This window comes from Maniola hyperantus, chromosome 20 (assembly GCF_902806685.2).
Source record: "Maniola hyperantus chromosome 20, iAphHyp1.2, whole genome shotgun sequence".
Lineage (NCBI taxonomy): Eukaryota > Metazoa > Arthropoda > Insecta > Lepidoptera > Nymphalidae > Maniola > Maniola hyperantus.
This window is the reverse complement of record NC_048555.1, coordinates 2304377-2318269: the sequence shown is the minus strand read 5'-3', so window position 1 is coordinate 2318269 and position 13893 is coordinate 2304377. Positions and strand designations below refer to the sequence as shown.

At 36.7% G+C, this 13893-nt stretch overlaps 1 protein-coding gene across 7 annotated transcripts in view; it reads right to left on the bottom strand.

Moving 5' to 3' along the window:
• Positions 1 to 13893, bottom strand: part of ITP (ion transport peptide) — a 104127-nt gene that overhangs the window by 30577 nt on the left and 59657 nt on the right. Inside the window, exon 1 of one of the 7 annotated variants that reach the window (XM_069505526.1) lies at positions 5487 to 5619. The exons of 4 other annotated variants lie outside the window; for them this stretch is intronic. In XM_069505526.1, the coding sequence (XP_069361627.1) occupies positions 5487 to 5489 (3 nt within the window). In that variant the 5' untranslated portion in view covers positions 5490 to 5619. Of the gene's footprint in view, positions 1 to 5486; positions 5620 to 13893 lie in introns of those variants that run through there. 2 more of the 7 variants (XM_069505525.1, XM_069505520.1) reach the window with 2 other exon arrangements.

Below are 13893 nucleotides of genomic sequence, written 5' to 3'. Positions count from 1 at the left end.
TGAAAGACGTCAGTGCAATTCATCGCTTCAGCAATTAAAACTGTTTCTATTCCGTTGCAATTGTTACGTCTTAATTAATCTTAACGGTGTGTTCTTACTCATTCTCATATCCATTTCAGATGACCCAGAGTACCTAGATACTTATCTAAATCCTATCTCTACAAAAAATAAAACAAACAAACTACTCCGCCTGAACACAGGTAAACTTAGGAAGGTGGTGGGACTCATAACAGGGCATAGCCCACTAAACAAACACCTTTTCGTTATATAGGTGTCACCGACATTCCTCTGTGCAGGGCCTGCATGGAGGTCGCTGAAACACCGACGCACGTGTTTCTAGAGTGCACGGGCGATGGCAGAACAACGCGAGCACCATATGGGTTCCCCAACCTCACTCCATGAAGCCCTCTGCAACCTGGGCGGTCTACTCGCTTCTAGAGTGAGCTTGGATGGCTGGAGTGAAGACTTCAGCGGGGAGGGGCAATGCACGCACAACAGATGGAAACGTTTAAGTGCGGAAACCAGCCCAGAGCGAAGAAAGAAGAAAGATAGTATAAAACAAAGTCGCTTCCCGCCACCCGCGTCTGTCCCCTCTGTATTTTGTAAACTGCGCAACGGATTTTTATGCGGTTAGAGGTAGGTTTATAGCATACCTACTTAGGTCTAGTTTAATATTGTTTTGTTTTAATTCTTGAAATGAAATATGACCATAATAAACGTTCAAGATATCGGAAGAAATCAAGTCGACTGAGAGCTTTCGTCGAAAATATCTTCTTCTTTTGAATCCAATAACTTGTTCAAAAATCCTCGACGTTAAATTAAAAACTGGTCAGATTATATTAATAGATACGTCAGTACTTACTTAATCCTTCGGTCAGTAGCCAAACCAATAAAGTAAAATTCCTTGGAGCTTAGTCACAACATCATCAATACAATGCCACTGCATGCAAATCCATCAACATGCCTAGTCTATGCCAATCGCGAAGAACAATGCTTCACAGATACAACACAAGTATTTTAATTGACTCGTATACAAAAGGACGACCTCAAACTCGCTGGACTGACGACGGCACAGAGCGGATGGTCGATAAGTGAGGAAGGCGAAGGATCGTGTATGTTATGTTGGCGCGTACTAGGCCTTTAGTTTTTCAAAAGTCCCGTGGAAACCTTTTGGTTTTCCGGGATAAAAATGACCCTATGTCACGCTCCAGAAATTTAACTATAACCATGCAAAAATAGCCCCGTTGCGACGTGATTGAAGGACAACCAACAAACCAATAAACAAACAAACACACTTTTGCTAGGTATAGTGACGAGTGATTACTTGATTAGATATAAGTCCGCGACAGATTGAGATGGCAATCGGGGTAAGAGGCGAGGGGACGTCCCGCACACCCGCAGGTCACCCGAACTCGCCCGCACCGGGCTAGTGCAGGGGCTGTGCGGGTGTGCGGAGCGTTCCCTCCCCGATTGCCATTTCAACCTATCGCGTACTATACATAAGATAGCTCTTTGTATAAATCCCGCAAATTGCTAATACGCGTGGCCACCATTTTAGTGACGTCCGTCAGCACTAGACTGAAGTTTCGAGCTGATGGTATATTTTTATTTCGGCTGACGTCAAAATGACGTCATTTCGATGTTAATGAGACATGGTTCCAGCGCAATAGCAATTTGCGGGACTTATATATAACGACATACCTGCTCTGTATCGATAAAAACTAATAAAGTAAAAATAGTAAATCTTAATACAGCTAGGACAAGTTATAGCAAACAACTCAAAGAACAAGAACCACTTAACCGACCGACCATAAAAACGTATTGGAAAATTGTCGCAGGCACGCCGTTTGCCAGGAAAGCTCAGAAACGGCTAGAACCTTTCGTTTACATAAACGTTACGTTCACTAGTCTGAGAGACGGTGACTAAACTCCGACGATACCAATACATCTATACATACGAATTACGAGGGTATTGTTTTATGTTTTCCTTGTATGAAGTCTATGTGTAACTTATATTTTAATCCTTAGTTATATTTATATTTTTAATTTAAGGTAATATTCAAACACCAGTTACAATGGTAAAATGTATAAGGCTCATCAGAGATTGTTTCAATTCTTGTACCTACATTTTATTAAATAAACAAAACGTTCATTCATTCATTCATACACAAAATAGGGTTCTGTACCCTAAGGGTGCCAATGGGACCCGTGACCTATATGGGTCTGCGCTGACCGTACGTCTGTATGTCATGAATCGTACCTATTAGGTAGAGAGTTGAAATTTTCACAGAGTATATAGAGTGTATTTCTGCTGCCGCTATAACAACAAATTATAAAAGTGGCTGGGACATACGGACGGACAGACAGACAGACATGACGAATTCATAAGGGTTCCGTTTTTTGCCATTTGGATAAGGAACCCTAAAAACCGGTCAAGTGCGAGTTGGATTCGCAAACTCAGAGTTCTACCGAACCCTCCGTGTGTGAGTCCAACTCGCTGTCATCACTACCCATATTATAAATGCGAAAGTGTGTTTGTTTGTTGGTTATTGGTTTGTTGGTTTGTCCTTCAATCACGTCGCAACGGAGCAACGGATCGATGTGATTTTTTGCATGGGTATAGTTAAAGATTTGGAGAGTGACATATGCTACTTTTTATTCCGAAAAATAAAAGATTTCCCCCGGGAATTTTAACCTAAAACCTAAATCCCCGCGAACGAAGTCGCGGCATCAGCTAGTATATGATATAATAGTAGACAATTCTCAGAAAAAGTAGAGAGAGAAAAATGAATATACTGAATTAGAATTATTCGGTCTGCGGTTTTAATTAATTAGTCATTTTATATTTTTTCCTTAGGTCCATGTCTGATGTGGTACGATGAATAAGATGGCATTTTTTATTCTAAAAATAACTATAATTATGTCTGAGTCAGTTGAAAAAATAACATAAAGGTGAACAATAAGTAGGTATAGGTAGGTAAATGTAAATGTTCAGATATAAGTAGATAACTTCTAAAGGTTTTTAGTATGCTCTTAGTCTATACCTACGTTACGACAGATGATAGATTTCACAAGTTTTAAAGTGACCAATCAAATTATTATTAGTCCATATTAGTCCTACTATTTTATTATACTTTGATTAATAAATTCAGTGATTTACTAAATGATTACTAATTGACTACTATAAAGTAGAAATCTAGCTTGATTTTGTAATATTTAGAACTAAGCATAAACGTATACCTACTATGGTATAACTAGTATATAAAATATGTCTAAGAAATACATAAGTATACCACTAAGCTTATGGACTAAAGCGGAGCGAGACCAATAATTAATCTATGACCAAAGCATTAAAATTTCTTTTGTCGTTCAGATATTACGATTAAATGTTTAATATTATAAAGAGATAAAGTTTTTAAGTTTGGATTTGGATGTAGGGACAGGTAATCTGATGACATGATTCTGATTTTTTTTTTACTAATAGATAAGTAACTTAATTAGGTATATGCGAGTTCTATAAGATAAATACAGATATGTATTATGATAATTGTTTTAAATATGCCATAGTAAACACGGTATTACCTAATTTTCAGGATTAATAAGGACAGTCAGCTAAATGAGACTTGAGAAACCACGCAAGAAACACACTAAATACCATTTTAAATTTCACTTCTTTTGACCCTGAAAAAAAATTGGAGCTATATCAAAAAGATACTGATAAAAAGTTTGTGTCTAGGTTTATCTTTGTTCCTCGCTATAAATCGTTCAACTCTCAGTTTCAATGGACCACACATAAATCAGTGAGGCTATTATTAATAATGGATTTATCTCGTAATAATCCAAGGCCCACCTGATCGGTTCAACGCCACTAGAGCGACCAGTCCGTCTGGTTATATTTTCCACAACAAATTTACACCTAGCAATTGAAACAACGCGCGATTCACAACCTTATAACTTTATTTAATAATATCATCCGTGGGATGTCCGCCATTTGTAAAAGTTATACTTGCCGCCATTTAACTATTTATTTATTTTATTTTTTAAACTGTATCGCGGGATGGAAATGACCGGACGAGTATAGACACTATAGAATCGAATGAGCGATCTTTTAATGAAGACTGATCGACAAACGAAATCGATAATATACTTTATATTGACATAAATATAATAATTATATTGTTTACGCCTCTTTATTTAGTAACATATGAATGAAAAAGCCGTGCCTCCTAATTTATATAAAGGAAAAATTATATGTAGGTAGTTTTATGGAGGTAATATAGATGGAGGAAAAATATACTTATTTTATGGTCACTGATCTTAAGGATAGAAGACCATTATAACTATGCAATGTGTAGAATGTAGAGAGTTATTTATGTGGGGACTTTATTTACTTTAATTCCTGAAGTCTCAAATTTTCAAATGTATATTTTTCTTTACAAGGCCGCGATTACATCCGCGTGGATTTTGTGGTGTTTAAAAACCCCTTGAGAACTCTTTCATTTTCCGGGATAAAACGATGTCCGTCCCCGCTGTGCGTCCAAATCAGTTTAGCGGATGGGCCATGAAAAGGAAACGCCTTTTCGCTCACACGACGATGAAAATGGACACATTTTTGTATTTATTACCGTATTTTGACTGTAAAAAAGTTCTTCGTAATTAATTTTGTAACAATTATTTATAAGGGAGTTTACTTTGCACTCGTCTTAAACGTTGCTTAAGAAATGCAACAGTCTGTTCTAGTTACTGATGAGAATGTATTAAATACCCATTATTTTCTCTACTGTTGACGTCTAAGTAATTATGGCACATATGATTCAAAGCGGAAGTGTTTACTAGGAAGCGGATACCGACAATTCTTACGGGCATTATGTAAATGATAAATTAATTGTAGGTTCCAAGAAAATGGAGACAAAACGTCAACTCGGAGAATAAAGTGGTCTAAAAATAGAATTCTATTTTTTTCAGCTGGCGATAGGTTTTGTTCCCTGTACATGTACAGCTCACTAGCCTCCCTGGCGCAGTGGTGGTGTGGTCTTATTAGTGGGAGGTCTCGGGTTAGATTCCCGGCAGGGGTTTGGAATTTTATTAGTTCTAAATTTCTGGTCTGGTTAGCACCCTACCGGCAAAGCCTTGCCGCCAAGCGATTTAGTGACTAGCGTTCCGGTATGGTACCGTGTAGAAAGCAAAGGTGTACCTATGGGTTTAATAGGTACAAACTGCCATACTCCTTCCAGGTTAGCCCGCTTCCATCTTAGACTGCATCATCACTTACCACTAGGTGAGATTGCAGTCAAGGGCTAACTTGTATCGGAATAAAAAAATTTGATAGGCCGAGGAAACGTATTGCACAGTGTTACGATCGTAAAACCAGACATTTTCGCATTTCCAGTATTAGGGGACTTACACATACATAGAAGCAGCAAATTAAAAAAATTAAACTGAAAAAAAAACCCGACCGAAAAAATAAACTCAACTAGGTACGTTACCATTTCACCTCTTAGTGAGCCTCAAATTGTTTGAAAAGGTTCGTTACAAATTCGTTTCTAGGATTTTGGAAAAGCACAGACACGTTCTCAATCAAGATAAACCACTGGTTGCTCGTTCAACTGAAAGTCTCTTGGGTCTAATGAAGATCTTTCTCTCACTACACAGCGTTATGAATGAGCTCGCAGCCCACACCCACTATCAGGCACACGCCTTTAAGGAAACCGCGTAACCAAAACAATTGTCCGACTAATTTTGTTAATCAGGCTACACATTGAAGAGTCTTGCAGTATATACACGCCTACTCATCTACTGCAAACTTTGCTATAGTATACAGTATACTGTGGTACAGTAGTTTAGAGTAAAACGAGAAAATAACAGAAATATTCTAGTATATTGTATACTTATTGTTTTTTTTTAGTAAATTCAGGAGGGTCCGAAATTTTGCTAGGCAGAAGCCAAAAATTTGGCTTTCGATTAGACGTGCGGTTGTGTGATTATGTTATGAATTAGGCTTATTATGGCTAGGTTAAATGAATCGCGTTGCGCCGGTGTTCCCTTTTGACAACCTAAGTAGGTAGGTATACTAAAGAGACAAAGTTTATAAGTTTGGATGTAGGAGATAATCTCCGAAACTATACTCATCGGATTTCAAAAAATATTGCAATGGTACATTATCCCTAAGTGCTAGGATATATAGGCTATAATTATCCCAATTATTATAATATCCAATCCGCACTTGGCTAGCGTGGTAGACAATGGCCAAAACCCTTCTCACTCTGAGAGGAGACCCGGCGATGGGTTGATTACGTACCTAATTATTACGTGGACGAACTCACGGAAAAAAACTAGCACGTACCTAATACAATTATGTAAGTATGGAATTAATTTTCTTAACCTATATCAAATATTTGAAAAGAGCAACCGCCGAGTTTCTTGCTGGTTCTTCTCGGTAGGAAAGGCATTCCGAACCAGTGATAGATGCATCCGACTATTCGAAAGTACTTGTAAACGTTTATTTGAATAAAAAGATTTTTATTTTATTTATTTATTTATTTTAAAATTTGAATGTCGCATTGACAGTCGACATAAACAAGACGGCAGACGCGGTATAAATTACAGTTCTACAGTGTGAGGCCTCATTACATTAACTAAACCAAAACAAATTCAAAATACGTGGGGATAACTCATTCATGTTTGACGCAAACGTCTAATTGCAAAATATTAGCGCTCTTTAAATAAAACCCATGATTCAATAAGTATGTGTGTTATTCCTTGAACCCAAGTATTTATACTCGATGCTGCTAATTCTCTATGCTATTATATGGGTGCATCCGCATTGTATTACAGTCATAGCTTTATCATATTATACAATAACATTAAGTAGCCAAAGTCTAAGTCAAATGATGTATTCAAAATAGGTACCTAATAAATTACTCTTATTGATGGTCTGGTATGGTGTTAGATTTGTAAGATATACTGGTGATAATAAGCTAGTTGACACTTTTTTTAAGTAGGTCTTAAATGGTTAATATTTGTCCTATTAGATCAAAAAAATTAACACTATATTTTTTTGCGCCCTAAAAACCGTAAAACTTTAATTTAAAAATATATTTTTCTTAGACAGGTGAAAACACTGTCGGCCATGTTTGGCCGATAGATTGTCTGTGCTCTGACGTCATGCATTTGTAAACAAAAGCATAACCTCCCAAAGTTTAAAAAACATGACTTCTATGCTAGTTTACATGAAAAATATAGTAATTATCGTTATTGTATCATCCGAGAATGTAAAAACGCATCGATAAAGACCACAGGAAAGTTGTGGATTAGAGTGCCCAGTGAAATAAATATACGTAACACGCGAAGACTTGCTTAAAAGGATCCTACATCACTAACGACTGCAACCCAAATTTATTTTTGCAAAGATCACTTTGTTGTAAGTCTTACTTAATAACTTATTCAATTTATAAAGAGAAAACGATAATTTTTTACGTTTACTATGAGTTTTTAGAAATATATAAAAACTAGCTTATGCTCGTGACTTCGCCCGCGTGGATTTCATAAATTTCAAACCCCCATTTAACCCACTCAGGGGTGGAATTTCAAAAAATCCTTTCCTAGTGGATACCTTCTCTTTACCTACAGAGAACACACCCACCAAATTTCATGTATCTATTGTATCTAGGACCAGCTGTTTAGATGTTTAGGCTGTGCGTTGATGTAAGTTAGTCAGGACTTAAAATTTTATATATTATATGGATACTACGTTAGTCAATAGGGATGACATTTGTTTGTTTACATATTGAATGACGTCACATCATGGCTGACAGCGTTTTCTGAGTTTCAAATAAAAATAAAAACTGTATTTTTTTAAATTGGATTTATATATCCATCCTGCGTTTTTAATAATTGTTATTGATATATTTCGTTGTCTTAAGCAAAATACTATAATAAATAATCATTTATTGGACGAAATTAGATATGAGTCAAGTAGCCTATTATTACGCAAACTTAAAACGAAAGCAACGAGCTTTATGGATATTATTCAATATCAGTTCTATAATTATTTAATTTTTATTATGGTTTTTACCTATACTAAGGAAAATTCCTAAATAATTTTTAAATACAATCAAAAGTCGCGAAACCAGCAGAATTCGAGCGTTACGTCTCCCTGTATACCTACCGCGTCCTGAGCCCTTTGATTCCATTAAAAATTAATGTTTTATGTATATCTGTCTGTCAGTTCGTAACCTATGCGTTCGCGCATCGTTCATTCGACTAAGTTGAAATTTTGTACCTACAGTGGTTACATGTTGGGAAAACATGGCAATTTTCTAAAACTGATGTTTCTAAAAAAAAGATTCCTACGCAGGACGAGGGTTTTAGTTGTGGTCCTACGCAGAATTCTTTTTACCCGACTACGGCGAAGCCAAAAGGAAGGGTTATGATTTTAGCATTCTATGTATGTAAGTACCTATGTATGTTTGTAACTATTTTGTGTGTTCCACTGTCGTGGTCAAACTACTGGACCGATTTTAATGAATGCGGTGTCAAATAAGTGGGGGTACGCAATTTTTTTATTTTATTAGAAACAGTTGTAAAATTCCAACGTTTTTTGGTGATAAGTAACTCAAAAACTACTTGTTGCAGTAAGCCCCTTTTTAGAAATAGGACGGTATAGCGTGCGAAGCCGCGGTGAATTCACTAGTTAATGAACTGTGTGAATGAGTCTTATCGACGGTTGTATAATATAAACCATAAACCTGTTTATTTTTTAATAATGTCATTGCTCCAAATTCCAATTATAAAAGGCAAAGAAAATCGGTTAAGTACCTACTATAAAAACATAATTATTACATAAGGCTTCTTTTAAAGTTCCGTACCTCAAAAGGAAAAACGGAACCCCTATAGGATCACTTTGTTGTCTGTCTGTCTGTCTGTCAAGAAACCTACAGGGTACGTCCCGTGGACCTAGAATCATGAAAGGCAGGTAGGTAGGTCTTATAGCAGACATAAGGGGAAAAATCTGAAAACCGTGAATTTGTAGTTACACAAAAGAAATTAAATTGTAGTAATGAACTAATTAGTGTTTTCAATTCTCTTAAGATAACTATATCAAGTGGGGTATCATATTATGAAAGGGCTTCACTTGTGCATTATGAAACAGATTTTTATTTATTTTGCATTATAGTTTTTGATTTATCGTGCAAAATGTTGAAAAAATAAGACTGTAGTACGGAACCCTCGGTGCGCGAGCCTGACTCGCACTTGCCGGTTTTTTACAAATAACTATTATGCTAATATACATTTTATATTTAGCAATATGCAAATGTTACTCATTTTGACATGATACTTGAAAAAAAATCACATCTACAAATAGCTAATGAGGTTGATAGCATTTTGATTCTTTTAAATTGAGAAATTCAAATGTTACGGAAACTGGTTATTTTATTAACTGGCATCATGGGTGGCTCGGAATCTATAGACCCTTATGTATCTGTTACGTAATTTCAAAGCAATATTCTAATAATAATAATAATAATTTAACGAGTTTGCTCAGACTGAACTGCTAACTTCTCGCGAACAAATGTGTAAAAACTAAAATGGAATTTTCTTACTAATGATAAATACGAGTATCTAGATAAACTTCAAAAATTCCTTCTTTCCACGCACGTGCAAACTGTGGAACCAACTCCCATCGGCGGTGTTCCTACTAGATTATAACATGCGGTTATTCAAGGGGCGGACCAACAAATTCCTAAAAGGCCGGCAACGCATCGGCGGCTCCTCTGGTGCTGCAAATGTTCATGGGCGGCGGTAATCACTTAAAATCAGGTGACCCGCCTGCTCGTTTGCTTGCTATACCTATTTAAAAAAAACATTATCTAAATACAAAATTTGCTTAAAATTGTATGCAAGTTTGTCGGCTTAGCTGCAAGCTTTACACGGCCCATACGTTGAACGGCTTTTGATGAAATTTGGTACAGAAACGAGGACCTTGGGCTTGCATCAAGCTACTTTTCGAAACGAAAGAGCTCCCGCGGACTTTTTTTAAACAACCTCAATCCACATGGTCGTTGTTGCGCGCATCATCTAGGTACCTATGTACTTGGTAGTTGGTACAGATAAATTCAATTCATTTATTTAATCGGACAGCAAAAGATCCATTAAGTGTTAGTAACAATAAAATATACTTAATAACTATGTTAATACTTAATACTTAAACACTAAGGAGTTAGTAACAAAAATACTTAATCACTAAAAGGGATTTAGTCCTCTGCACGAGTTTCCCCAACAGAGGACTATCCATTTTGTCCGCTATCATGCGCAGGATTCTGTTGCCGCTTCCTCGGACTCTGGACAATAGTGATGCTGTTTTCTTGCGCCAGATGGCATCAAAGCCATCTGTCCGATAAAGCTTGCACCTTTGAAACGGACCACTACTATGTATGTTTGTATGTTTATATCATAGCAAGTTTGATATTGTTTTGAAATTGGAATCAAAAAAAATGGCGTCTTGACTCTTGGCTACTCTTGGTTGCCGTGTTTATTTTTATTATGTTGTAAAAATCGTCTGGCTGCAAAGTTAACATGTCAACGCCGTCTGGCCGGCAACATTTACTTTTTAATTTATTACCAGGCGAACCCTGAACGTTCTTTGGAACTTTATACTGGCAATACTCCAAACACTCTCATAATATAGGATGTTAAGTATTATAGCTACTAACGATTTTTCATTCACACATCCGTTGCGTGGGCGGGCGGCCCATTCATAATAAACATGTATCTCGATTAAAACTTTACAAATTAAATTAAATCACTACCCATTGTAGGTATATATGAAAGTGTGTTTGTTTGTTTGTTTATTGGTTTGTCTTATTTTATTTTATTTTTATTTATTTGGGACAGTAAAACATATTATTATGTATTAAAACTATGACTTAAATCTAGCAAATTAAATTGGCAAATATGTAATCAACTACACTATCCACAGTTTAGCAATAGATATTAGCAATAGTGCATTTTGTCCTTCAATCACGTCGCAACGGGGCAATGGATTGACGTGATTTTTTTAATGGGTATAGTTAAAGACCTTGAGAGTGACATAGGCTACTTTTCATCCCGGAAAATCAAAGAGTTCCCACAGAATTTTTAAAAATCTAAATCCACGCGGACGAAGTCGCGGGCATCAGCTAGTGAGTACCTAAGTAATAAAAATATAAAATAATCAATCTAATTTATAATTGTTCTCATCTAAAAGTCGATTAAAATTCATATAAGTTATGTAAATTGGTAAGTAGGTACGTAAAGTCGCAGGGAGCCGCTGGATTCAGGTGGCGCAAGACCGTGGCGTGTGGAAGTCCTCACAAGAGATCTATGTCCAGCTGTGGACGTTTATCAGTTGACGACGATGATGATGATGATTATAGAGGTCTGCAGGTTGTTAATAAATAAATATATACGTAGGTAAGTATACTTTTTTTTTTTACCCAAATGTTTTCCTAATTTTGCCCCTACCGGTTTAAAAGCCTCAGACGACGGTAGTTTAACGAGTATTACCGGTTATTTAAGGAAAAAAATATGTGGAGTTTTTTAAAGAAAACTAGCTCAATCGCCCCGGCTTTTCTCGGGTGGAATTGTAGAGTTTCCAAAAATCTTGAAGCACGTATTATCATTATCATCATCAACCGATAGACGTCCACTGCTGGACATAGGTCTCTTGTAGGGACTTCCACACGCCACGGTCTTGCGCCGCCTGAATCCAGCGGCTCCCTGATGTCGTCCGTTCACCTAGTGGGGGGGGATCTTCCAACACTGCGTCTTCCGGTGCGAGGTCGCCAGGTTCTAGCACCTTGGGACCCCAACGTCTAGCGGTTTTACGAACTATGTGCCCTGCACATTGCTATTTGCTACCTCAGCTTCGCAACCCGTTGAGCTATGTCGGTTAGTCTAGTTCTCCTACGGATCTCCTCATTTTTGATTTGATCACGTAGAGAAACCCTAAGTATAGCTCTCTCCATCGCCCGCTGAGTGACTTTGAGCTTTCTAATGAGGCCCTTACACGTAAGCACGTATTACCTCATTTTAATTGAAAGCCCAAATACCAATTTTCATGGAAATAACTTCAAAATTACGAGTTTCCATATAAACTTTCATCCCCTATTCAACCCTCTTATGAATTGAACTAGCTAATGCCCGAATTCATCCGGGTACAGATTTGAAAATTTTACCCCCTTAGGAGTTGAATTTTCAATACAACGAAAGGATATCTATATGACATAGATATGCCAAATCTGGCCGATTCGTCCAGTAGTTCGAGCTGTGCGTTGATATATCAGTCAGAACAAGTCTTTTTATATGTACGGATAGATAATTAGAGCTATGGCGCCGTTAATTGCCAATAAATACGTCCGCGGCGTCTTTCTTAAATAAACAAAATGACTCATGTCTTCTATTAGATTAGAATGGAGTAGCCTGCGAACGCGTGCAATAACTGTCAGATTATACCTATACCGTGTAATTCGATAAAATATGCATATTCACTAGAGTTTATTATCTACCTTTGATATAATAGGTATGGCGCCGCTTCACCCTATAAACTGTCAATTGTTTGATAACAAAGTTTTAATCGAAGATAAGAAAGATTTACGAATATCGCAGATATAAAAATTACTTAATACTTGGCTGAGTTTGTTGTAAGCTTCTTCTTTAAACAGGGCGATACTGATCGGTGATCCAACTTATACCTACCTACTTCAAAACCAGTAGAAAAAGATTTGGATTGACGGGAGTCGAAGGTTGTGCCTCTACTGACTACACTCGACCACAGAGTGTTAAGTACACACGCTCACATAGCTTCAATTGGCTTTAAGAAAATATAATAAAGTTTTAATCTATTTAAAAAAAAAATCTTTATCCTCATTAGGCAATCAAAATACTTCCGTTGCACATGATGTAAAAACTCAGCGTACTGCTCTGTTTCTCTGTTTTAACTTTATCACTAAGCTACTCTTAATTGCCTATTAAAAAGTGTTGTTCCTATTTCTGTTGAAAAGTCACATTAATATACTTATTAGTTTTTTTTTGCAAACCGACACTGTTCACGATTATAACAAAAATATCCCTAGATAAATCTTGGGCCTTTGAACAGCGAAGAAATCAGTGTGGCCCTTAAACTAAAAAGTTTGGAGACTATATAATACATTTATGATCAAGATGTCTCCGTCCGTCAATGACAGTATGAAGTTTATGTTTAGGCTGTGCTGTCTCTTAAGGACAGGTTCATTGTATTTGAATACTGCACATGTAAAGTCCCCTGGGTCAGCTATTTGTTGATATTCACGAGAAAATTAGCATCTTAGAGAAAATGACTTATGGAATAAGCTACCTACTTGGGTTCTGTTTAACGATGTGACACGTCAATGAGTTATTAATAGGTTTTCGATGCTAAGGTGGTGAGACATGCGCCTACTATTGTCCTGCAGTGGCCGAGTCAACGCACTTTCAAGGTACTACTTTAAATAATGTGTCATTCTTACGCACACATGCAAATTCGTATTGAGTCTGTGAAATAGTAATTGAAAAAGAGCGTTGAGCGAGGTAGAGCGGATGTAAAGCGTCTACATAAACCCATTCGTCTATATTTAGAAAATATTAGAAAAACTTACTTTTTTTTCAACCAAATAATAATTGTAACATTTTTCCGCTTAATAACCTGAAACTCTATTGAGTTTATGTGGATGTTGCACAATTCCTCTTATATCTAAAATACTGAACTAAGCTAAAAAGCTGCGCTCAACGCACTGCTGAAGGAGTCCCCTCGCTGTGACATATTTGCTGACAAATGGGCTGACCTCATGGGTCAGATCTTGCACTTTTGTGAAAATTTATAATTTTGCTTTTTAAAAT